Source organism: Rhododendron vialii, chromosome 1a, assembly GCF_030253575.1.
Source record: "Rhododendron vialii isolate Sample 1 chromosome 1a, ASM3025357v1".
Classification (NCBI taxonomy): domain Eukaryota; kingdom Viridiplantae; phylum Streptophyta; class Magnoliopsida; order Ericales; family Ericaceae; genus Rhododendron; species Rhododendron vialii.
The window spans coordinates 5,420,691-5,444,786 of NC_080557.1; the positions used below are offsets into that span (position 1 = coordinate 5,420,691).

The 24,096-nt window shown below is 38.1% G+C and overlaps 1 protein-coding gene and 1 long non-coding RNA gene across 5 annotated transcripts; both read right to left on the reverse strand.

Annotated features, from left to right (window-relative positions):
- Nucleotides 1-1,667: 1,667 nt before the first annotated feature.
- On the reverse strand, nt 1,668-23,318 carry LOC131299203 (protein ENHANCED DISEASE RESISTANCE 2-like). 4 transcript variants are annotated; one of them, XM_058324821.1, is made up of 22 exons: nt 22,824-23,318; nt 21,585-21,659; nt 21,344-21,397; nt 20,811-20,876; nt 20,380-20,438; nt 20,095-20,168; nt 19,735-19,860; nt 18,304-18,338; nt 16,578-16,678; nt 16,413-16,508; nt 14,573-14,637; nt 11,944-12,015; nt 9,397-9,567; nt 7,889-8,091; nt 7,691-7,757; nt 6,994-7,169; nt 6,426-6,527; nt 5,958-6,005; nt 3,264-3,407; nt 3,081-3,176; nt 2,820-2,921; nt 1,668-2,117 (listed from the first exon to the last, which is right to left on the reverse strand). In XM_058324821.1, the coding sequence occupies exons 1-22, from the start codon at nt 23,031-23,033 to the stop codon at nt 2,025-2,027; spliced, it is 2,235 nt and encodes a 744-aa protein (XP_058180804.1). In that variant the 5' UTR covers nt 23,034-23,318; the 3' UTR covers nt 1,668-2,024. The 4 variants fall into 4 exon arrangements, with proteins under 4 accessions (XP_058180804.1, XP_058180817.1, XP_058180824.1 ...); XM_058324834.1 differs by lacking the exon at nt 22,824-23,318 and adding an exon at nt 22,130-22,265; XM_058324841.1 differs by lacking the exon at nt 22,824-23,318 and adding an exon at nt 21,809-22,014.
- LOC131299247 (uncharacterized) lies at nt 10,836-11,937 on the reverse strand. Its single transcript, XR_009190670.1, has 2 exons — nt 11,706-11,937; nt 10,836-11,671 (listed from the first exon to the last, which is right to left on the reverse strand). It is a non-coding gene; the product is annotated as an uncharacterized LOC131299247 (long non-coding RNA).
- Nucleotides 23,319-24,096: the final 778 nt, after the last annotated feature.

Consider the following 24,096-nt stretch of genomic DNA (forward strand, 5'->3'; position numbering starts at 1 on the left):
AGCTCAGTTTAATATCAGTTTGGCTCATAACCAAGCGAAGCTCCAACATATTTTTAAAGCTCATTAAGTTTTCAAACCAAACTTAAACAAGCTCGTTCGGTTCTTCAGAAGTAATGATAATACTAGATGGAATAAGATACCAATAGTGGAAGAAGGTTACAGCATGGTATATATGAGAATAACTTCTACACGGAGGGTCCGTGTAAAGCAAACAAAAATGCTACACACACAACGGTTGTGTAAAACACAACATACAATCAATCTCTCACCATCCATTGCTGTAATAAATGGCCAGGATTCGCTTAAGCTCTTCCCAATAAAAGTTAAACTTTTCCTTGGAAGAGTTTTTATAAAATCTAGACCGTCCAAATGCATCTGAACGGTCAGAATTACGCACACAACTAACACAACGGTTGTGCAAGTAGCATTTTTGGCAAGCAAATGTCCACCAAGGCAATCAAAACAAGCCAACTCAGCAAGAAGTGGGGCAACTGGCAAGGTGTGGGATCCTCTGTCCCAACTCTTTGAACCCATCATATGTGCCAAATTCTCTTGTATGGACACATGTCTTAATTTAATCCTAGCCCTTGAATCAAATTTCCTCTCTCTCACTTATCACTCCTCCGGCGAAATCACTCCCTTAGAGCCTTCTCCTCTTTGCCGTCGGCAAACTAAGCCATCCCGGCACTACTATAGTTACCCGAACTGTAGATTGTGGGTTCTGTGAAGAAAAAGTCCACCGATCATTAAACCCACTTCGCACTTTCGACCTTCCCTCACCACCATTTTTCGTAGCTCTTTGGATTTGAATCCTAGCTAAATACAACAATCTAACCATCTATAAGAATCACATAGAATTATAGTAAGGATTGAACTCTAATTCATCTTCAAGTATTCTCAATATAAGCAACTGATCGGAGTTTGAACTTAATTTTTTCCGTTTCGATTTAGTTTCAGAGTCCTAAAAAGTGGGTTTTCCGATGTGTTTTTTCTTTTTTCAATTTCAATCTGATTTTGGAAATCCAAGGAGTACAAACCCTACCATCCTAATTTTGGAACTCCACAATTTGTAGTGTGCATTTCCTGGTGCTCTGGTAATTTTTTGGTTCAAAGTGAGGGTTTGTAGACAGAGAAGAAAAGAAGGGTCAGGTCAGGCAAGTGAGAAGCTGTGGTAGAGGAGTGAGAAGGAAAGAAAAAGGGTTAGGTCTGGCGAGTATGGTGGCGCCGTTATGGTTCAGTTCGTTGGCGGCAAAGAGGATAAGGCCCTGAGGGAGTGATTTCACCGGAGAAGTGTTAAGTGAGAGAGAGGATACCACGCCTTGCTAGGTACCCCACTTTTTGCTGAGTTGGCATGTTTTGGCTTAGTGGACATTTGCTTCTACACGTACCCTCCGTGTAGAAGTTATTCTCGGTATATATACACATAAGGCTCGTACAATTTCCCAATTACACTCATAGAAGATGGATTGTTGGACCTGATACCTATTCGAAGTGTGAACCACCATCACATCTAAGAGCCTACGTTATAAGCGTGTCGTGTAATATACACGTGTCGTGTAATATACGTATTTACATGCACGACCAACAATGTTATATCAAGCCTTTGCCAAAGATTTTGGGTGGAAGAACAAGGTCTCAAAAGATGGAACTCAACTAAGTCTGTATTCCAGAATTTGAAGAGTCATATCATTGATTGTAATCCAGTCAGTCATTCATGTAAACCAGGAGATAAACCCAGTTGACTTGCTTAATATTTGTACGTATACTCAACTAAAACCAATTGATATGAAAGCAAGTTCTGTAACCTGTCAACAAACCCAATATACGTTGATTACAGAGACCAAACACTTGCCGAGTTTGAACCCAAATAAGGTGACCTTTGATTGAAATTTCGACGGAAGATCCACATAATGTGCAAAATATTTTACAGCAGAATCGGGAAATCCTTTGACTGTTCCCAGTAGCTATGATGCCATTGCCTCAGCAAAAACAATAATCCAAGCCTGTCGACGTGTAAAAGTATCTCAGACTTCAAGGGGTACAGCAGAGTCTAGCTTCACACGATTTAGCCGAACAGTTCCAAGAATGTACTCTGGCAGTTCCGCCTCTTCTTTAGCCTGGCCAATTCAGCTTATTCTGTCAATGTCTAGCTAAACCTCAAGGAGAATGTTAGAGTACTTCCAGCAGATACTTCAACATGAAACACTAAAAAGTTTCCTTTGCCTCTTTACATTGTATTTTGAAGAGTAATGCTGTGTTTGGATTTGAAATTTTTTTTTGAAAAATAGTAGGGGTAATAAATGGGGAGAGATAGAGAGAGAAATGTTGGAAGTAGAGGGAATCTAGGGTGAATTTTTTGAAAAATGCTTTTTGAAAAGCAAAGAGAACAAGGCATTAAGATTTTATAATGCACTCTAGCAGAATCTTCAAACTTTATTGCCACATTACCTTTTTGTGCATGTTTTGGTACCTTAGTTTCAGATTGCTCTCTGTAGTATGATTTGGTATGCTAACAATCTAAATTTGAACACAGAGAGAGAGAGAATTTGAAGGGTTGATTGAAGTATAAAGAGTCAGTCAGGAAGAGAAGAGAGAGAGAGAGAGAGAGAGAGAGAGAGAGAGAGAATTTGAAGGGTTGATTGAAGTATAAAGAGTCAGCCACGAGAGAGAGAGAGAGAGAGAGAGAGAGAGAGAGAGAATTTGAAGGGTTGATTGAAGTATAAAGAGTCAGCCACATAAAAACCTTTCAAAACCTTCAATTTTTTTGAAGGGTTGATTGCTGGGAATGCTAGTAAAAGATATAACTGGAAAATACAAACCTCAATTAGAATTGCAAGATCAACAACGAGGCTCGTCACATATCCAAGGACAAGACTAATGACACCCCTAGCGACAGATGATGAGCCAATGTCCACATCAATCTGCAAGTAGCTGACAATACTTATTAACCTTACGGTGGATGAGCAAGAAGCAGTTAAATATGAGCACATCCAACCCTGAGGGCAATACTTATTACCCTTAGCTGACAATACTTATTAACCTTAGCTGACCATTTGGATGTTGGAATCAAATGTCATTACCTCGAGAAAATTGTCTTGTCGAAGGTACTTGCAAGTAACTGCTTTCCCTAGTAAGCAAGCTTTTGTTCCAACTGCACGCTTTACCATCCAATATCCCTGTAAAAACCATTTGTAAGTCAAGACCATCAGAAATTAAGCTGGATCAATAACACATGGTATTGCTACAAGCAAAGCAGTTCATACCTCAACAATACTTGGAATTAGTTTAAGTCTGGAATCCCGAAACATGTCAGACCCATCAATAAATTTACCCAGCAAAGAGTTTTTATTTACAGGCCTGTCAGCAGCATAGTAAAGAACCAGGCTGTAGTTAGGTCTTGCTGGAACCTGAAACAATGAAACCACCACAATTTCTTCCCATATCATTGACTTAAATTCGTAGCACGGAAAAGATTAAAACAAAAAGAACCATTACGCATTATATTCAATGATTATTATGAAGAGGATATCTACACTGAAAGAAAGTCCAAGTTCATCCTGGAATTCTTTTTGCCTAAACTCCAGTACATACAAGCATAGCTCATAAGAAAGAGAAGCTTTAGGTCCCAAAATTTGGTCCATATCTCCATTGGTATGTCCCAAATAGTCAGTCCTCTTTGACAAGTAAAATTATATATTTCTATTTTTTCTGAATTATCCAAAAAAATGGCTGTGAATATAGTCAAACTCGGGAACAAAGGTGCAATGTGAGAGTATAGTTCCACTATTAATTTGGGGTAAATCACATTAAACCTCCTTCAACAATCACTGGTTTCCGAGTTGCCCCCTAATGTTTAAACTCAAACACTTAACATGTATTATCTTATGGCAAGAAACCCCTCTGGTTAACAAAATTTCTGAAATTAATATTTTTTAAAAACATTTTCTGAAATTAATATTTTTAAAATTTTTTTGAAAAAACATTTTCTGAAATTAATATTAAAGAAAATAATTCTGAAAATACTTTTTGAAAACAATTCCTTATTTGTTAATCCTACGTAATCCCACCTCCCCCCCTAGGATTATTTAGTACCCCCCATATAGGGATAAAAATAATCCTGGGATTAATAATCCCGACAGTCATTTCGGGAACCAAACGTGGGATAACTCAGGATTAGGTACATTTAGTCCTATCCCAAGCAGTTAATCCGCGAATCAAACGAGGCCTAACAGTTAAGATTTTGGATGGAATATTCCACTTGAATAGTACTGGACTAGATAAATGAGAGTTCTTTAACAAAGTTAGCATTCTTTTTTATCAGTTAAGGAAAAAACACTCTCAAGTCTTATCTCACCGCTTCAAATCTGTAAAACCATCGACACCACGGCAACCTCCATTCTTTCTCCTCCTCCACTCCGTCAATTCTTCCTCTGCCGCGAATCCAATATCACTCGGGTTGACGTCAATCTTGGGGGAAAGCAGAACCAATCGGTTGGTCACATAGAATTTCTCCTTGATCTTTCAAGTAATCCTTGGTGTTCATAATATTCTCCCACTCCGGCTGATACTAAAACCCTGGGGCTGCTTCTTCAATTTCCGGCAGAGCAGCGTTCTTTTCCCATTGCTTTTCATCTCTCTGCAGCTCGATTTTTGCGAAAAAGGGTTGAATGCGACAGGCTAATGGAAGTCGGCTACTGCAAATTTGTTATCAGCGGAGAATTTGGAGCTTGAGGTGGCAGCGGTGGGACGGGTTTTTGTGAGAGTGTGAGATTAAGAGTAGGAGTAGTATGGATTCTGCACAATCTAGAGGGTTATTGAAGTCCTGCTCCCCATCTCATGAGAGAGAGAGAGAGAGAGAGAGAGAGAGAGAGAGAGATTAGTAGATGTTGTTTGGATCTGAATTATGTAAGAGTTTCATTGAGAAAAATGGAGGATGGGTTTGCTTGTTGATGAGCTTCTCCGAAGCATTGGTTGAACAGGAAAAACATAAATTGAAATTTTCCATCAATGGCGTTTACCCCCCTTTCTTTTTTTTTTATCAGAATACATGAGGGGGTTTAAGCGTCCGAGTTTAAATATGAAGGGGTAACTCATAAATGGGTGATAGTTGAGGGGGGTTTAAAGGAATTTACCCTTTAATTTGAATATAATAATTGCACCTCATAAAAAAAAGTTGGGATTCCCAGAGGAGACCAAGTCCAATGCTGCCTGGAAAGTGGATTGTTCTGGTACTAGAACAGAAATGGGAACAATAGGGGGGCTTCTAAAGATTTTCGTAATACTTACTGCTTTCAAATGATTAAAAAAGTTAGGATTCCCAGAGGGGACTAAGTCCAATGTTATTGTTCTGGTACTAGAACGGAAATGGAACAATAGGGGTATGCTTCTATATATAGATCATAATACTTACTGCTTTCAAATGATAAGCATCGAATAAAACAACATAATTCTTTGTAATATTTTCTTTTAAAACACCTTTGGAGGAGTATTTTGACCATTTTTTTTTGGAACTTTTTGTCCGGCAAAGCTATGCTTTCTCTAGATCATTTTTTTTTGTGATAAATAAGACCAACTGTGGAATCCCTATGGTAGTAGCGTTTCTAGCAACAGAGGGACTAACATGGTGCACAGCTACAGACCAACTTCTTCATCTTCCAAAATTACTCGCATTTCGCAACTATATTTTCACTGACTTAAATACTTGGACCTATTTGGACCCAAAGCATCTTCTAACATGTGCAGATCTCCGGAGGTGTCAATTACACCGGATGACTTTTCTTTAACAGCAGTGCTAAAGTTTAAGGAGATGAAACAGGTAGGCACTAACTTTCAGATTGAAAAACTGTGGAGCACTCCATTGGGAACAAACCAAACATTATTATTCCCAGCAAATGCATGGTATCTCACAATATAAGTAATTACTATACAGGAGAATCAAAAAGATTTCTTAAACATACCTCAAGATTAACAATGAGGACGAACGGGAGTTTTTTACCAGCTTCTGACTGGATAAGAAGAAAGAATGTTACAAAAATATAAGGACGACCTTCCAAAAGATTAAAAGACCATAAGCCCCAATACATTCAAATGACATATGTTTTCAAATAGGATTGAAGCATTTCTCACGATGCTAGAAAAAATGTGTCCATAGTTTCAGGAGGAATGAGGAATTAAAAACAGCTAAAAAGTATGAGTAAAAGCTATGAATAGTTTGCCAAAATGTGATTCCATTTGTCAGCCAAAACGTGGCACCATATGGTATATGGAACACACAATATCATAGGCCTGGCTACAAAAGTTGGAATAAGTGAATAACATTAACATTGCGGACATATGGCAGCAAAACATTTGAATGAGATGACATACACCTTTATTTCTCCAGAGTTTCACCCATAATTCAAAGAGAGATGGATTACATCCTTTACCTGAACAAGGGAACTGGGATGCAATGCAACCTTACTGATGCAATTTTCAACTTTAAACCAGTCAACTGCAATAAGCTGTAAAAGTGGATCTCCTCCCTTTACCTGAAAGGGGCATACAATCGAGTAGACATTCAAATCCTTATCAATTCAAGTAAAGAGATTTTCTAAAATTTTCTTCGTCAAAGAAAACAAAAAAAAGATTCCCACAGTAAAGTTTGCCAGAATCTAAATAGCACCCCCTTTGGCTGAGGGGCAAGATATTTTGCGCCAAACTCATACCGTCATCAGCTATCTCAAGCTTTTGACAATTGACAAGCTACTCAATATACTTCAAATTGGTATGGGCAATTAGATATTGGATTATAGATATAGCTACTTCAAAGAGAAAAAAGAACAAGAGAAAGAGGAGGAATATATGTTGTACCTAAACATGGGAATTTTCCAAGAAAGAAGAAAATGGGAGGAAAAGACAGACTTCATACTTTTCAGAGTGAAAATAAATTTCTGAAACCACTCTTCTCACTGTGATCAAACCGGTGAAACAATTCTGACGTCAACAAATACCCACCTTAGTGTTATCTTTCAAATACGTCTTCCCTCTGATCATAAATGCTGCACCGCTTGGAGATGTCCAACAATTACTATCTGTCTCATCCTTCCCTTGGCGAAAAGAACCATGATAATGTCTTGGATCAAGAACGATAGGAGGTACTCTTGAATCTAATTCCTGATTCAAATCTGGACCTGTATCAAAGGATAAGCAGAATATAAAGCAGATTATGCGAGGGGAAAAGCTATTACAGATCTCAGTACTACTTTGAAGCTTTGTGTTCCTAGCACAATACATAAAACCGAAGAAAGAGGTCTATTTTTCCTTTTATACACATCTACTGTATTAATATGTCCTTCCAGAAATATCATCTTAGAAAATAAACGGAAACCACAAGATGAAGAAATCATACAAGGAATACTCGATTGCACACTGGTCCTATTCTTTCTAAGGTTACAAGTATAAACCCTACAAGTAAAAACAAGAAATCTTGGTAAACTATCAGACAGTCATGCCCTGAATACCATGCATAGGTTGTCAAGTAGGATATAGGATGACCAAGTGATTTTCTGCAGTAAGGTTACCGCTTCATTAAAAACCTTTTTGTCATAAATTTGATAGCGACATAAATGAATACAGATAGTCAGACAAAAGGTGCATAATCAGTATTTTCCAGTTCAACAATACACTGTTGTGAGTTTACTAGAGAGGGGACCTGGAGTGTGCTTCAAAGCCAAGCTTGCGATAGCCCATGAGATGTTCTTCAGCTTCACCTTTTTGTCCTGATAGAGTGAATTAATAGGTTCAAACTGAGATACCAAGTCTTCGGTGTAAACATCATTGAATCTAGTTCGTTCCTCAAAACCTAACAGTTCCCAAGCTACAACAAAGAGGAAGAGGAAAGAAGGCAAACCTTGCCATTAAATTGTTCTCCGTTGTCACTATCGTCATCATCAGACGATGAATCAGCAGATATTGCATCATAGAACTCATCAGCACCATTTGCATCTTCATGGTCGCTATTCGATGAAGAAACATCAAAAAACTTCGAACGGAGAGAGGTGGTTAAAAATTCAGATGCGAGTGATGGATTTGCTCCAATATATTCTTTTAAACCTGGGCAAGTCACAAGCCAGTAGAATTTGACATTTCAAGAAAAAATTTAGGGAAAAAAAAGGTTTTACCATGACTCCGCTTTTATGTTTCATCAGTAATTCAATAACATGATCTAATAACAGATATAACATGGCTTAAAAACACTTTCCCCCGTTGACATATAATGACGATCGAGGAGTCCGGTCGATCCATAATCTCGTCGGTGCCGTCATTAAAATTGCCTAACACAAGTAGAAATAAAAGGAAATCTCGGAACCTCAGATTCCAAACCATACAACTTACCTAGTTTGCTTCACATTCATTTTTTCCTTTTTATTTTGCTTCACATTCATACAACCAGATTTCTCCGTCAGTTATGTATACGCCTTACTTTAATAATCAAAGTTGGTTGGTTCTCAAAAATGAGTGACGAAGAACCCCGAGCCATCATCAAAACTAATGGCCAATCAAGGTGAAGAAGTTTGAACCTGCGTAACGTGAAGCGGGAGCAGGGGCAGGGAGTGGAGGCACTTAGAAGCTCATAAGATTGGGAGCGCATATAGGTTATGTATACATACGTATATGAAATATCTTTAGATACTTAACTATAGAGGGAAAAGTGATACTTATTGAGAATTTTCCCGATCTTAAAGGGTAATTATTGGAAGTTAGATATTTTCAATTTGAGAAACTTCTTGACTTATGTGATTTTCATATTCTTATTTCCACAGTGCCATAATTCCCATAAAAGTATGAGAATAGCTGCCTTAACGGCCTGATAAGCTCCCATCTTAGTAAGGAGCGAGCTCCCGTCTAGAGGAGATTGAACTCCTGTCAAGCTCCCATCTAGGGAGCGGCGATTCGAGCTCCCGTCTTGAGAGCACACTCATTTTAGAAGGATCCTACTACTAACTTTAAAATTCCTCTTACCATCAGAGAGAAGGTCAACTTAGCCTATCTGGCATCAACATTGCATCTGAGAAGCTAAGATAAAATGCCTTCCACAAATAAATGGGTACTTATTACTAGTTGTGGCCATGTATCTGTGGAGGTCTTAGAATTAACTGTTTCAAGCAGTTATAAGGAAGGTGGAAGAAATGACAAATATACCCCAACAGCTACTTTGAAGACAACACATAAAGATACCACAGAAAACTGGTTTAGCCAATCTAGTATATCAGTCACGTTCGGAACATCTAAAGAAAATTAAGTGTTCCACAGAAATACAAAAATCACAGTTTTAGTTGTTTGAGGCCACGTATTTCGTGACTTCAGAACAGTCCTACTTTCAACCCGACAGAAGTTGGTGTAAAAGCAATGACCCACCTGCCACTTGGCTCAAAAATGCGTATGAAACAGTCTTTTCGAACTTGGACCATTCATTATTCTTCCCCCAACAACCGCCAACAGGTTGTATCTCTACCATTTGCATTACAAGACATCTTGCACCATGTGGCGAGTGGGTTATGTTCAAACTTCTGATCTCCCATGTTGAAGCTACAATAAAAATATGTTAAATGTTAGCAACAACCAACAATTTAACCTCAAAACAATACACAGATACCAGATATGCACACAAAGAATCAGTAGTAATTTATGAAAGTACTTGACACACAATAAGAATTGTCAACTATAAATTGAAGAAACAAGAAATAGGACGTAAGCTGAAAAAACACGGAAGATATGAAACAATTTCACAAAATAAGTAACAACTAAAAATATATCAAGCTCAAAGTACCATGTAGATTCGTATAGATGTACTCCAAAGTAGTATAACAAATACCCAAAGAATGCAAGTACAGACATTCGAGTGCAGACCCCAAAGCCATCTGTACTTGATGTCCGTACTCATAGCAGCTCTGAAATAAGATCCATTTAGGAGTGCACTACCTCCCCTGAACCCCTCAATCACCAATCACCAACTCAGCCTCTCTCCGGCAGCAACTTCCACTGACCACATGCCCCATTGCCTTTTCCAGACCCTCACCATTGACCCGCCAGTTCCAACTTCAACCTTCCTGAATCCTTCCCTCATCTTCCCACTCCCACCCTTTGCATGTCCCTCATCACCCCTTTCTGATGCAATCAAAATGCATTAAGGAATCTAAAATCATGAGAGAGAAAGAAGAACCCCAACCTATGGCTTGGGGCTGGTCCTGACTCCTGAATATTTTGAGCCCCTAGGTGAATTTGTGAAATGGGACCCTATCTATTTTGTTAACTGAATGAAAAATTATATCACTATAACAAGTTTAAAAGTAAATTTTAGGTTTCTCGTTTTATATTTTAGCAAAATTAAGCTTGTAAGAAAAATTCAAAAGAAACACTAAGGCTACAATATTTGAAAGAAAAAACATGTAGTATATTTTCAATTGCAACATTTGTCTATAACTACTTGTTCTGTTAGTAAGGGACAATACACACACATTGCTGATGTGAATTTTGTTGGGGTCCACCCATAGTGGTGGGAATTTTGGTAATACCCATAGTGTTTGGGTGGGTATTTTTGTAATTTCCTTGGAGCCCTTTTATTCTCTCACATGTAGATGCTAGTGTATGTGTGTGCCTGTTTGAGACAGAGAGATTGAGAAAAGAGGCAGGAGAGGAAGAGAAGGAGAGAGTGTGGTTTCATTGTAATCAAGGTGAAACGGTGAGATTAGTCGAGTGATTGAGGCTCCTACTCGTTGTAATACTTTGATTATAGTGAAGATTTTCCCCTCCCCGTGGAAGTAGGTCCAACGTAGGCCGAACCACGTATTTTCTCGGTGTTTTCTGTTCTTCTTTGCTGCGTTTTTCTCTGTTGACTGGCTGCGTTTGTGTGCTTGAGGTGTTGTTGTTCTGTTGTTGGGTGGTTGCTGGGCTGTTCCACAACAGATTTAGCTCAAAAAGCTGAGTTCCTTAAGCTTTTGGTGTAGGGTTCAAAACCCAGCAGCTCCAAAATCCGTGAAGAAAAAGCTTTTAACCATTCAACATTAAAAACAAAGAGAACGCGAGAAGTTTTGAACTCGAAACCTGCTGTGTACACTTTAACCACTTACCACAGATCCATCACTGAAAGCTTTAGAAAATTCCGAAGCAAATACGATTTATTACTTCTTCCAAATGAGGCCCTACTTTGGGCCAAAATTGGTGCACTAGGCTTACTCTTAGAGGGCATATGCCTAGGGCTGGGCCTGCTAGGGTTGTCCGCAGGGTTAGATAATAGAGAGAACACCGGAGCTTTTCCCAAGCTATTCATTATTCTTCCATTCAAAAAACTACCTATGATAAGAACATAATGCTTAGTTATTGGTCATAGACTAAGTCTACTAGTACACTAAGCCCACCAATAGGCCTCTTAGGCATAAACCCTTGTTATGAAGGACAAGGAAAATTCTACTGCATCACTTGAAACCTGCCATCGATTTGACCATCCACCGGCCACCTCCCCTATCACATTCACCATTGCTCCCCTCATATAGCACTGCTGCTCCTGTAACAACCATAATCTCATCTTTCTGGAAAAGCCAACTTTTTGCAAAGGGGGCAAAAATTATTCATGTTTGGCTATCTACCAACATGAATACGGGAGCTATCACTTGGCTCATCTCTCTCTCTCTCTCTCTCTCTCTCTCTCTCTCTCTCTCTCTCTCAACATTATAGAAGGCAAAAACTGAAATCAACAAAAAAAGGGGAAAAAAAAAAAAAACAGTGAGGGTTTGAGACACCTTTTGCTTTAAGACAATACAAAACTATGAGGTAAACGAGTCACTTACTTGGTACAATGTTTCTAATTGATTCCAAACAACAAAATTTAGGCAAGCTATAAAAGCAATTAAAAACATTAAGTTCCTGAGCGATAGCAAATATTTATAGTTCAAAGGCCAGTCTTACGGTTAATTTCTGTGCGTCGATATCCTGGTTTTGAAGGGCATTTCTTGTGTCCAGTAGGAAAGTGCAATATTGCTGCATCACATACCCCAGTCAGTGAACATACATGAAAAAGATAATTCCATCTCAACGCAAAAGTGCAGATCAGACAAAGAGGTTCACATGTCAAAGGCATTATGAGAGCCTAGACTTACATAAAAATACCAATAAAAACACCAAGAATTGAAATAAGGTTTGGGCTGTCATAGTGCGTAGAATGAAAACTGAGTTTAACATGATCAACCAAAACAACTACTGACAGTCTTCCTAAATTTCACGACACAAGATAGTACTATCGTGAACTATAAATGAATCCTAAATAACATGAATCTGACAAACAGCACATGCAAGCCTTTCTGGCTAATAGGACACCAAAGTGCAGAGAACTGATCAGCGAAGCCAAAGGTATAAGGTTGTGAATAGGATCAACCGTATACCCTAGAAGCCTAGTGTTTAACTCCTGATCGCAACACCTATGCTGACCAGGCATAGGTATCCGGTGTTCTGACATGCCTTGGAGGGGTTCCTCGTCACCCCCAGAGAAAAACGAAGGAAAAAGAAGCTAGTTACAAAACACAGTGAGAGAGAGTTCCTCCACTTTTCAACCAGCAAGTTCAAGTGCCAGAACATGTAAGAAATCAATGGTAGATAAATGGCAATATGCCTTGACTTGTTAACACGAGCTATAAATACAACCCAAAAGAAAGACATGCATGGGGGTTAAAGGCATTTCTTTCATAGTTTGAAAATCACCAAGGCATGAACTCATCGTTAATTATCCACTCCTGACCAAATAATTATCAAGTGTGCACCATAGCTTGTCCAAATGTTTATTGTTCTCCTCTTTAACCAACCAATTTTCTAAGGTATTCACCTTGATCAAAACAAACAACCTTACACCTCCCTATAAGAGATACGAGCTCTAACATTCTACCAATGTGCTACAGTTGGAAGACACCTTCTTTATTTTCTGATTCACATATTTGACTTTAAAAACTATGGACAAGTTGAAGTATGTAAAAACCAAGGGAATAAGGGAAGCCCACTCTACACCAAATAGGCTAACAATGATAAGACTCATACAATCCCTGTGTACCAAAAAGATCAATCATATCAAGAACTTGATCAAGGGAGGGATACTGTGCCCCATGTCCCAATAAAAAGCAGTAAAGAAAGACCTCATTAGATGATGAGAATATTCTCAACTAAGTAGCACGGACATGGACATGCGACATGACAACGTCGCTCTAGCAATTTCCCAAAAAATGGAGGAACCAACAAATTGGGGACACGTTAAATAGTATATATTCGCAGTTCTATTAGATAAGTATGTTTATCACCATTCAAACTTTTTACTACATCTTTCACAACCATAGTGTTTCATTCAATATGTCACAATACACTATCAAACATCATTTCTCATTACAAAAAAAGAGTACCCTAAGTTTTACTAGAGCCTACAAGTGTCCAAAAGTGTTCATAGATGTGGAAAATTTATATCCCATCCAAAAGCTTAAGCTATTAGGTGAAAGAGATCCCAAATATATTAAGGGATCATCCATTCCATACCCAAGCAATGTGAGATTGAATTTCCTTAACAATAGAGGCAATTGAAAAGAAAAAAAAAGGTCACTCTTAAAGCATCCAACTCAAAACCAATTGAAAATGAGTGGAGAGGCCGCCCGGGCTCATATACTAGATTTGGAGGTTATAATTAACCAATGTGGATAAAGCTCTAGAAGTCACTTCTAATTTGAGTGTTGGACACATGTCAGGAGTGTCGGTGTAGAAACTCTCCAAACACCGGTCACTAGTTTATGCTATACTAAGAAATTCGGAAAGCAGTTGCCCCTTAGTCATCAGTGAAGACAACCACCAATTAAACAAAATTGTTGTTGTCGTAGATCAGACCATACTGAAGCATGGTTGAAATAACATGGTATAATGGAGAAAAGCATTTTGTTAAAAGCATTCAACTCAAAACCAATAAGCAATGAGTGGGGAGGTCGTCAACCCCCATATCTTGATATTGGAGGTTATAATTATCCGATGTGGGACAAGCTCTAGCACACCCATGCGCCTGCGACCTCTGATTCAGATGTGGAGAAGTAAACAAAGAATCTATAATCTAAGGATCACTATGAAACAAGGGACAATAATGGCACAACCAACGAGGCAATAAATCAAGAGTCTTGTCTAAAAGTCTCCAAAAGTCTAGCACCGATACCATATTAAAGCATCCAACTCAAAACTAATTGGCAATGAGTGGAGAGTATTGATAGGCTTGTATACTCGTAATTATCTAACCTTAGTTTGGGAATTGTACAAGATAATATACTAGTTTTGAAGGTTATAGTTATCTGATGCAGGACAAGCTCTAACACAACTAAAATATTTTTGGGTATGTACGGCCAATGATAAATGTTATGCTGAAGTGGAGATATTTTTTTTAGGAAGCACATTGCAAAAAGTTGAAGATAAAAATGAAATTTCTGATGCATCAAGCTATCATTGCATCAAGCTATCATTATAATGTGCATGCAGATTGAATAAATAGAAATCTAAAACCATAGGATAAATTGAAGCCCCTTACTATATGTTCCATCTTGTGCACGAAACCATTGTCTCGAGAAGACAAAATCTCTTCTAGAATGCCACCTGCAGAAGGTATCCACCATGAGGTAATGGCAAAAGAAAATGGCCATTAAAAAAAATGGCAATAGAAAATGAGATAAATTAAGAACAGCTTCTATTGTAGAAGGAAAAACAGATTACCTAAATTTGTCAATCTGTTCAAAAATTGCATCATTCTCATTCAAAGAAACAAAAGAAAGACCTAGCTTGTGCAGGTCATACCAAAATCGAATTTGATTTCATCTCAAAAAGGATATACAGTTTAAAAGACTGTTACATGGATATAAGTTGGTCAACTACCAAAAAAGTTGGGTTTGTCCTTGTTCAGCTCCAATACTAAGAGGGATGTATAAATCAATCTATCCAGACAGTAAGGCTAACAGGAGTCCGAGACTGATGTCAGTCTCCGTCGTTTACCATTTGTTTGTTATTTAGTAAATAATATCACTGGCTGGTACGACCGGAGAGAGAAGGCGTTCCAACATCTCTTTCTCTGGCAATCTATTTCATCATCTGACGCGATTCTATAGAAAAGGTTGATATACAGCATAGACTACTCTCCTTTGGCAACAGACTTGCCAGACGTTGCCATCCTGTCTTCAACTGTTTAATGCTCCCCCACAGGTCCACCGTCAATACTTCTGGGAGGGTTGAACGTCCGTCTTGCTTGAAGAATCAAAGCAACTAGACAAACTTAGGCTGGCTGTCCAAATTCTATCTATCCACGAATTTGTTATCAAATTTCTGCTATCATATCAAAGTGGAAACTTCTCTGCCTCATAAAAGATCGTATGAGAAATTGGTTAGCCAGTCAGTAGAAACTGAGCCAATAGTCGAATCTTTTGTTTTGCTTCTCAAGTGTTGGCGCAATTCTATTAGAGTGAAAGTCTCTAACCATTATTGGTGGTCAACAAAGGATAGATCTAAAAATGCCTATCTCTGGTAAGACCAGCCATGTCATACCTACCTCTTATACAAGACCTTTGACAACCTTGACTTTCCTTGGGTAGATATAATAGATGATGCAGCTCCGTGCTAGCGGTCTCTTTCTGTGTCGAAGATCATGTAGTCATTATCAAAGATGAATCATTATTCAAAATGAATTTCCTCAAATAGGCTACTAAATGGGGATGAAGGGACTTGTTCGGATACCGGGACTCGAACCCGAACCCCGAGATGCACTTGATTGACACTCGATGCAAGAGCCGATGCTAGATTCTCCGGTTCCATTTGCAGGCTAAGGGGTGCTGGGTATAAAACATATAAGAAAAGCCCCTATTCCATTGAGAGAGAGAGAGAGAGAGAGAGAGAGAGAGAGAGAGAGAGAGAGAGAGAGAGAGAGTAAAGCCAAAGATTGGAAATTTGATACGAAGATAAAAAAAATTTAAGGGACATAGGAAATGGACGGCTTTACCTCCTTGAGGCACTCGAGAGCAATTTTCATTCTTCACAAAAGAGAATGCAGGACGAATCCAGATGTTATATCCAGATGCACCTAACGATTAAGAGTTTATGACCATCAACTTAACCTAAGGACAAATCAACTCAATCTCCACGATATCAAAATGCCCATCCAATTCAGAAAATGGTAACCATTAAACACCGCCAACCCAAGTCAGTGAGGTTCCCCATCCCAATTATCGGGTACACCATGAGGAATGCAGTATTAACAGTATTTTACATGAAATCAAAAGGCTTTGGATGGAAGAAAAATGCTTTAGCACATTCATAACCACATTATGTAACTGATAATTAACTGTTCATACCAGAAAATAGGTAGACGTGTGTAAAATCATTACCTAGTTAAATGTCTGGGTTCATATGTACCATAGAGAACATCAAAATGACCATCCAATGACTCAACCAACTCTAAATCACCTGTCAACATATCCCACCTGCAAAGATAATCATTAAGATATAGCGGGCTATAGTTATGCAACAAGAGCATGATCTCTGCATCTTACTCATATCTTTGATGTCGGTCAACATTCATAAACACCTCAAAAACAACATCTGCACTGGCATCGACAACACCAACAGCCTTCACAAGAACAGCTTTACCATTCTACAAAAAATTAAACCAAGCTTCAAGCAGAACACTAATGGAATCACAAAATCTTCAAAATTTCTCCTACTCCAATCCAATGCAATATTGGGAATTAATCCCATAAAAGACATCACATGAAAGTAGAAAGAAAGGTAACATCTGAAGTATGAACATGCAGGGGTCAACAGATTAGCGCATATTGGTGAGAAGACTCAGAACCCATGCAGTTTGCATATGCAAATTGACAGATGCACCAAACCAATTTTCAATTTTTGGATTAGCATTTCAGTTAACAGAGGACAATGAATGGTTTTCGGGCAATATTGTAAGAAGAAAGAGTTATAGAAAGTGCCTAAAGTTCATATTGCAACAGTGGGATGTAACTTTCAATAGCCTCCTCTCGGGTCCTAGAAAATGCATATCATAGGTACTAGTACATTCAAACCCAAAACCACACCAATGTTTCATGCAATGAAGCAAGGATACGTATAAGGGAATGACATACAAACATTGTATGGATATGCGTTATGGGCCTTACGGCGAAACCTAAAAAACTAGGATATAGATACTGCAACAATATGCTGTTTCAATAATATGCCAATACCTTTCTTTAGTATAGTTCCATGCATAAAACTGAAACCAAAAGCTAAAGATAATTCATTCAGTAGTCAAAATGTAGAAACATGAAACATTTTTTGCAGGTACCATAAATGAAAAAAATTAGTATGTACTATTTTTTGTCGTCAGAAGCTCCAATAGATCCTAATAAAGCTTATTGTTGAAAGAATATGTAATTAAAGGCAACACAAATCACAAACAAAGCAACAGAGAGGCGGGAGGCAGAAGGGCGCAGTAGCAGCGAACAGGTATAGAAAACCCTAATATCAGAGATTCCTTCCACCATAGCAGACCCACCAGGGCCACCACATAATATTCCTCATAATAAAGAAAGACAATAAAAAAACATTTCCTCTTTCTTTCCTCAAAAAAAATTAGATACTATGCCCATCTCTTACGCCAACCAAAAACTTGAATCACCATGTGGCTGCTAAAGCAAGCTAAGCTTCACACAGCCCTGAGGAAGCAAAAAGAGCATCATTGAAAACTGATACCCTATATCGAACGGTTGCTTATGCAACAACTAATATAAGTCTAGAACGTCTTTAGTCATTTGTTTGTTCCTAGTCAGTTATTAGGTCTTTGAAGGGGAAAATGATACATATACCAAGTTCTTCAACCATGCAGTTCTAGAGGAATCATCCATTTTTATTTCACAATGTATCTAGGACACAGATGAAAGTTAACCGTGCTTGACTGACTCAAGTACAAGCCAGATTCATTACTAGCTTCAGAAGGAGATTTCAGCCACTGTGACAACAGCTTCCAATCCAACCATTAACACAGTCATTGACCATGAGTTAGAAAGTAGAAGAAAATCTTCAGGAGAAAAGAAGAAGAAAGAGCCTAGTCTAATCGTTTCTGCAGCAAAGAACGAACAACAATGAAACGTTAGAATGTAAACACTCGATGACTTTCCAAAGGTCACATTATATATTCCCACTCCTTATTGTTCAAACAAAAAATGAAGATAAAAAAGACCATGAGGAGGCCACTACATGTTAGAATTTAAGGAATTAAGGTACCTTAGATTTAGCAACATCCTCAAAGATTCTAATACCTGAAACATAAAACAACACAAATATGAAGGCAACCCGGTAAGATTCCAAACAAAGACATAAAAAGAGGTGCACAGAGAGGAATGCAATAATGATGGGGCCAAATCTTAATTAACCCACTGTGGGATTGACTGTACTGCTAATCACTCCCCTTTTAAAATTAAGCAAACCACCCTAATATGGTTTTGGAATAATCAGCACTAATAACAATGTCAACATCATAATGACCATAAAACCCTCATTGTCGTGTTCCTCCCTTTCTATTTCTCTTTCTCGCCTGGGTTATAGATAATATGTTACCACATTTTAACCTAATTTAACCATGTGTTAATAAGAAACATAATTTCTGCATAATCACACGCTAAGGTTTTTTAATATATGGACACTCTGATGAAGGATGGATTGAGGGATGAGAAACCAACAAAAAGGAAGATAAAAAAGATAAAGTTCTGCTAAGTGATGCCATAACATAGAATTTAGAATTGGAAGGGGGGGGACGCGAATAAGAAACCAGTAAGCAGCAATCCAGCACACAGTTAATGGCTGACATGTTCTAACATGGAAACAGCTTCTTAGGCCACAGGAATGAGAATGCGATAGTAATGCTGAATGCTCATAACCCAACAAAACCAAACGATGTGTTGGGTCCCAATACATTGGGGTCCACAACTAGATGTAGCAATCTTCATTATTACTACACAGGATTTCAATCCAAGATAAAGGCAAAGACAAAAGGAAAGAAGCTGCATATAAATGGCGCCAGATACGTAACTCTTTGTAACATAATGGCAGATTAAAGGTTGACACATGAAAACATAGCCTACATAACCTGTCTATAAATGAAAAGATTTAACCTGTAATAGGTATGGGTACAAAATGTCCTTTTTTTAGTTAGTGATAAATGATGACAAATGAGTGGTATGGATCTGAGCTGATCACATGGCTTCAAAGGTTAAGGATGCCAGTTCTAACAAGACACTGTTTATTAGGTGCAACTGGAATGTAATATCAGGTAACCCAAAAGAGGGTACAGTAAGGATCAACAATTTGACAGCATTACAAAACAGATTGAACCATTTCCTTGATTACCCATATCTCAACATTACAGGACATCAATGACAGATAGTTTCCAGACCAACCCTCAATTGACTTATAAGCACTAGAAACCCCACACAGAAAAGACAACCACCATAACTCACTCAAATTGGAGTGCACCACACACTTTGAAGATTGACAATGCCATGCAGCTATGAAGTTAAAGCATAAAAAAATATAAAACCTCAACATGAAAAATAGAAATTAATGTTGAGGACGCAGATTAACAAAGGGGAACAAATGATACAAAGTAAAGAGCCAACCAACCATAGATCATCTGAGATGAAAAGATGAAAAAGATACCATTCACAGTCCGGACACATTTCCACTCATGTGCTTCTATCACATCACCACCATCTCCATGCAAGTATCCATCCAATCCAACAGTTCTGCCCAAATTTGAGGATTTGCGTAAAAGACTCTCCGGTCCTACATATAACAGGGAACGTGCTTTCAAAAATCTACTAATTCAACCAAAATTGATGTACGTTTGATGAAGTATCAATAAAGAATCAAACATGTTTCCACGTAGAATGTACAAGACAATGTCGCATCACACGACATAGATTTTTACACAAAATCACATATGCAGCTCTTGGATAAATGAAAACAAGGTAAGAATCTTTAAGGCCTATCCAGTATGCATATCTCATACCATCTCACCTTGTCCAATATTTATTAGATTTCTCAACCCATGTGCTACACGCCTTACTCTTGGTTGATGTTCAAGATTGATCCTTCATAAAGCAAAATGAGAGTGAAAAGATGATATTATCAAATGTCATCAAACCTAAAAAATTGCAAGAAACTAAATGACCATCACTTCCCGTACTATAATTAACTGCAGGAAGGCAAATAGACCACTCAACTCCTCATCAACATACATTAAATTTCTTTTTATCAACGACGTGTGCAACTATTTATTCTATCCAAATAGAGAAAGCATACTCAGTCTCCATGTTCAATTTGTTTCTTGCGCTAGCACCTCTTGAAAGCTCATATTCAGCCTGCAGAGAAATGATTTTTTGAAATTATTGAACTACAGGTAAAATGCCTCAAATCTCAACTATTTTAGTTGGAAAAACCAGTATTAGTATCAGTAGAATACGAATATAGTTTTTGAATCTTAACTTTTTCAATTTGGTAAACCCCCAGTATCAGTAGAATGACAAACTGAGTTGTACTATGAATCAATAGTCAAAAAAAATGTTTTTCATGGTAGAAGTGAAAAAAATTGTAAGCAGCGAAAAGTGAAAACTAATGGATTATTAACCAAGATACATATATAGAATGATAATAAAAAATTTAGGGAATGTAAAACTATATTCGTAGAGAACTTCAATACAATAGTTAGAGTGATGAGGTTAATTCATTCATACTTGTTGCTTGGCATGATCAAATGCCTCAATCCATTTACGAGCGTCTCCAACTTTAGCACAAGCAATCTTGCAGCACCAGAAATAATTAAGAGTGAGAACATCTACAGCACAAGACAATGTTTGAACTTCAAATGACATATAACATGTAGGTTATTTATAACCTACATGTAGATATAGTGTGAGAACATCTACAGCACCGGACAATGTTTGAACTTCAAATGACATATAACATGTAGGTTGTGTATGACCTACATATACATACACACACATATATATAATAGATGTATCATAAAATAAGCATCAGGCACAGTTTCCCTGAAAATACAGTAAACCTAACACAGTAGCATAAAACCAGTCAACCAAGCTAACTCATACGTTGAACTAGGATGCCAAGGCAGCTAAAGTATACAAAAAACAAACAAATATTTATTCCACCACTAAAGAACACTGGAATAACTCACACAATCGAACATGAATAATGATTTATAGCATCATTAGAGCAAAAATAAATGAGAAATTAGAATTGTGCTTACTTCTCCCTTCTTGCTTTCATCCAGCCGATTGCGAAACCGCAGAACATAAAGATCCTAGTAAATATAACAAAAATCAAGATAAACTTTGTTTGTGCTTTAAATCAAAAAAAAAAAAGCACAAGCAATTGCAGTGGTACCGAAATACTACTCACTAGAAGGAAGAATCTACTCAAGAATAAAAGGAAAATAAACTAAAACACTTTCTTAATTGTAAAAAGCAGGGAAGATACATATAACTTACGCCGTCATTGACTTTTCGACGTCCTAACTCTTCCACCACAAGTGTGTGCCCAACGACCCCCCTCCTGATGGGTTTCTGCGCCAAGAATTTGCCAAAGAAAACACTCAATCTCAAGAGAACACTCCATCTAGAAATTCAAGTGCTAATATTGTATGTTACCCAAAAATTTGCCAACTCTACTCCTCTATGATTAAGTGAGATCTACACACAGAATCTATTACTACTTGTGAGTAAAAAAGAAAGCATAATAAATGACTAAACAAATAGCTCCAGTGTTTATGGTTCCAGCCAAAGATTACACAAATAGCTCCATAAAAAGTTGTCAGTTGTCTTGCACACTGAACCCACAATAGACTGTTGCAGCAAGGTACTTGGTCATGTAGAACCTTCTTCTGAATAAGCAAACTAAACCTTCCAATTACTAGTGCATTTATCAACTTTCATTTATTCTCCAGATTCTCCTCTTTTGTTCTTGTATGTTGCTTTTAAACCAGACGGCCAATGGCGTTCTTACTGTAGAACTGTACAGTATTCACTAGGCTTGCCTGATATTTGGAGCCACAAACGATCCAACAGCTTAAACAGGTTTTCTCATGCCAATTTGATCTGCATCCAATGTGTCCCGCAATATGAATGAACCTTCTTCTAAAGATCATTCCAAAATGTGCAAATGTTTTAGAACGTACCCAATTTGGATTGAAATTCCAGCCGTTGTCAGCAAGACCCCAATCAAATTACCCAGTTAATTAAGTCTGGCACTGTTCACATCATGATCACTACCAACGGATCAAGAATCAAGATAAAGTACACACACGCATGGATGATTTTTATGCCGGAATCATCCACATCAGCACTAACTTCATTAAAGTCGTCTTCTTTTACTACCTCAAATTGGAGAAATTAAATGGAGCTTTATTTTTTGATAACTTAGGTGCCCGGCCAGCTTATACGCACCGAAACTAATCCGCGAATATTAATCCCACCGTCAACCACCGGGGCCAATTAAAATTCAGAGCCGAGTCCCGCATAGACTTTCCGAAAAGGTAAAGTTGAGGGAGTATCAGGCCTCGACCACCACGCCAACAATATAAAAAGAAACTTGCCTTCAAGAACTTTCTCTCACCAATTGACAAATCCATTATTCATCTCCATCTACAAGTCTATAACATCCCAACATATATACATATACATATATATATATGGAGAGAGAGAGAAAGAGAGAGAGAGAGAGGGGCTTACAATGCCGGGATTCTCACGAGGATCGCGCTTGTACATCTCGACGTACTTGCCACGAATAAGCAAATAGCGGAGGTGACAGTACTCACGCCCAATGGAATTCACCCCCAGATGATACACCCAGCCACCAAAAGCCCCCGTCTCCGACACGCCCTCCTGCGGCGGCGACCCCCCTGCTGCGCTACCATTGGCCTTCAACGGCGCCACAGCCATCGTCGAAATCTTCGCCCTCCCTCCCCCTCTACCTCTCTCTCTCTCTCTACAAAGGGAAGGGGCGAGGAGAGAGAATGTTATTGGGTTTTTGTGGGGGGGATTGTTATTTTGGGATTCGGAGCTGTACCTAATTCTGCGGGGCGGATTTGATTTTGGTCGGTGAAATCGAGCTGACACGAAGTCGTGGGCGTTGGGAGGAGGAGGGAGCTATTTAGTAAATGACGAGTCTGTTCCGGTAGTATTCAATTTCAATTGGACTTTTGACGGGGAATAAAGAATTGTTCCACTGCACCTGTGCTGCTGGTGCCACTTGGTGCTCAATCAATCCCTCTTCACCACCCCAGTTGTGGATTCCATACGTGTGGACCCCTTGTATGATTAGGGTTATTGATAGTAACTCAAGTGATCGGATAAACATTCGTTCAACTCGATTAATTTTTTTAGATCAATTTCACATTTAACTTGCGGGAATTTCAATTAAAAGTTAGAGTAAAGCTCTATATAGACTGACCACAAAATAGTTAATAGCAGCTAAAAGATTTCGAATTTAAGACAAGATAAAACAAACCCTTAAGTCCTAGGGTTGATAGTAGATAAAGTTATTCGAGTCCAGCTTATATTTGTTCGTTAAAAACTCGTTCAAAATCGATTTGATTGGAACCCATAAATGATTGGGTACATCAAGGATACCGTCACATGGTACCAACACGTATTGTACCATCACACACATTTGTTGTGTACACAGGACCGATGTATGATTGGATCTGGTAAATAATTGAATTATTCGAATTCGAGCTCGTGTTCTCCCCATAACAATTTATTGAAGCTTAATTTGTTATTATGTAAAAATAGATTAAGTTTGAATATTTTTTTTAAAACTTGTTAAAATTTTATAATAAGCTCAAACAAGCTACTATTCGGCTTGCTCAATTTATGATGTACAAAACAATCAAATTATTAATTTCAAGGATTTGGCTTGGCGGTCAAGACCCGAGACTTAAGAATTTTGCAACCTCATGAAATCTCAAGTTCAAAACTTTCCAGTTGCTATTAACTCATTTGG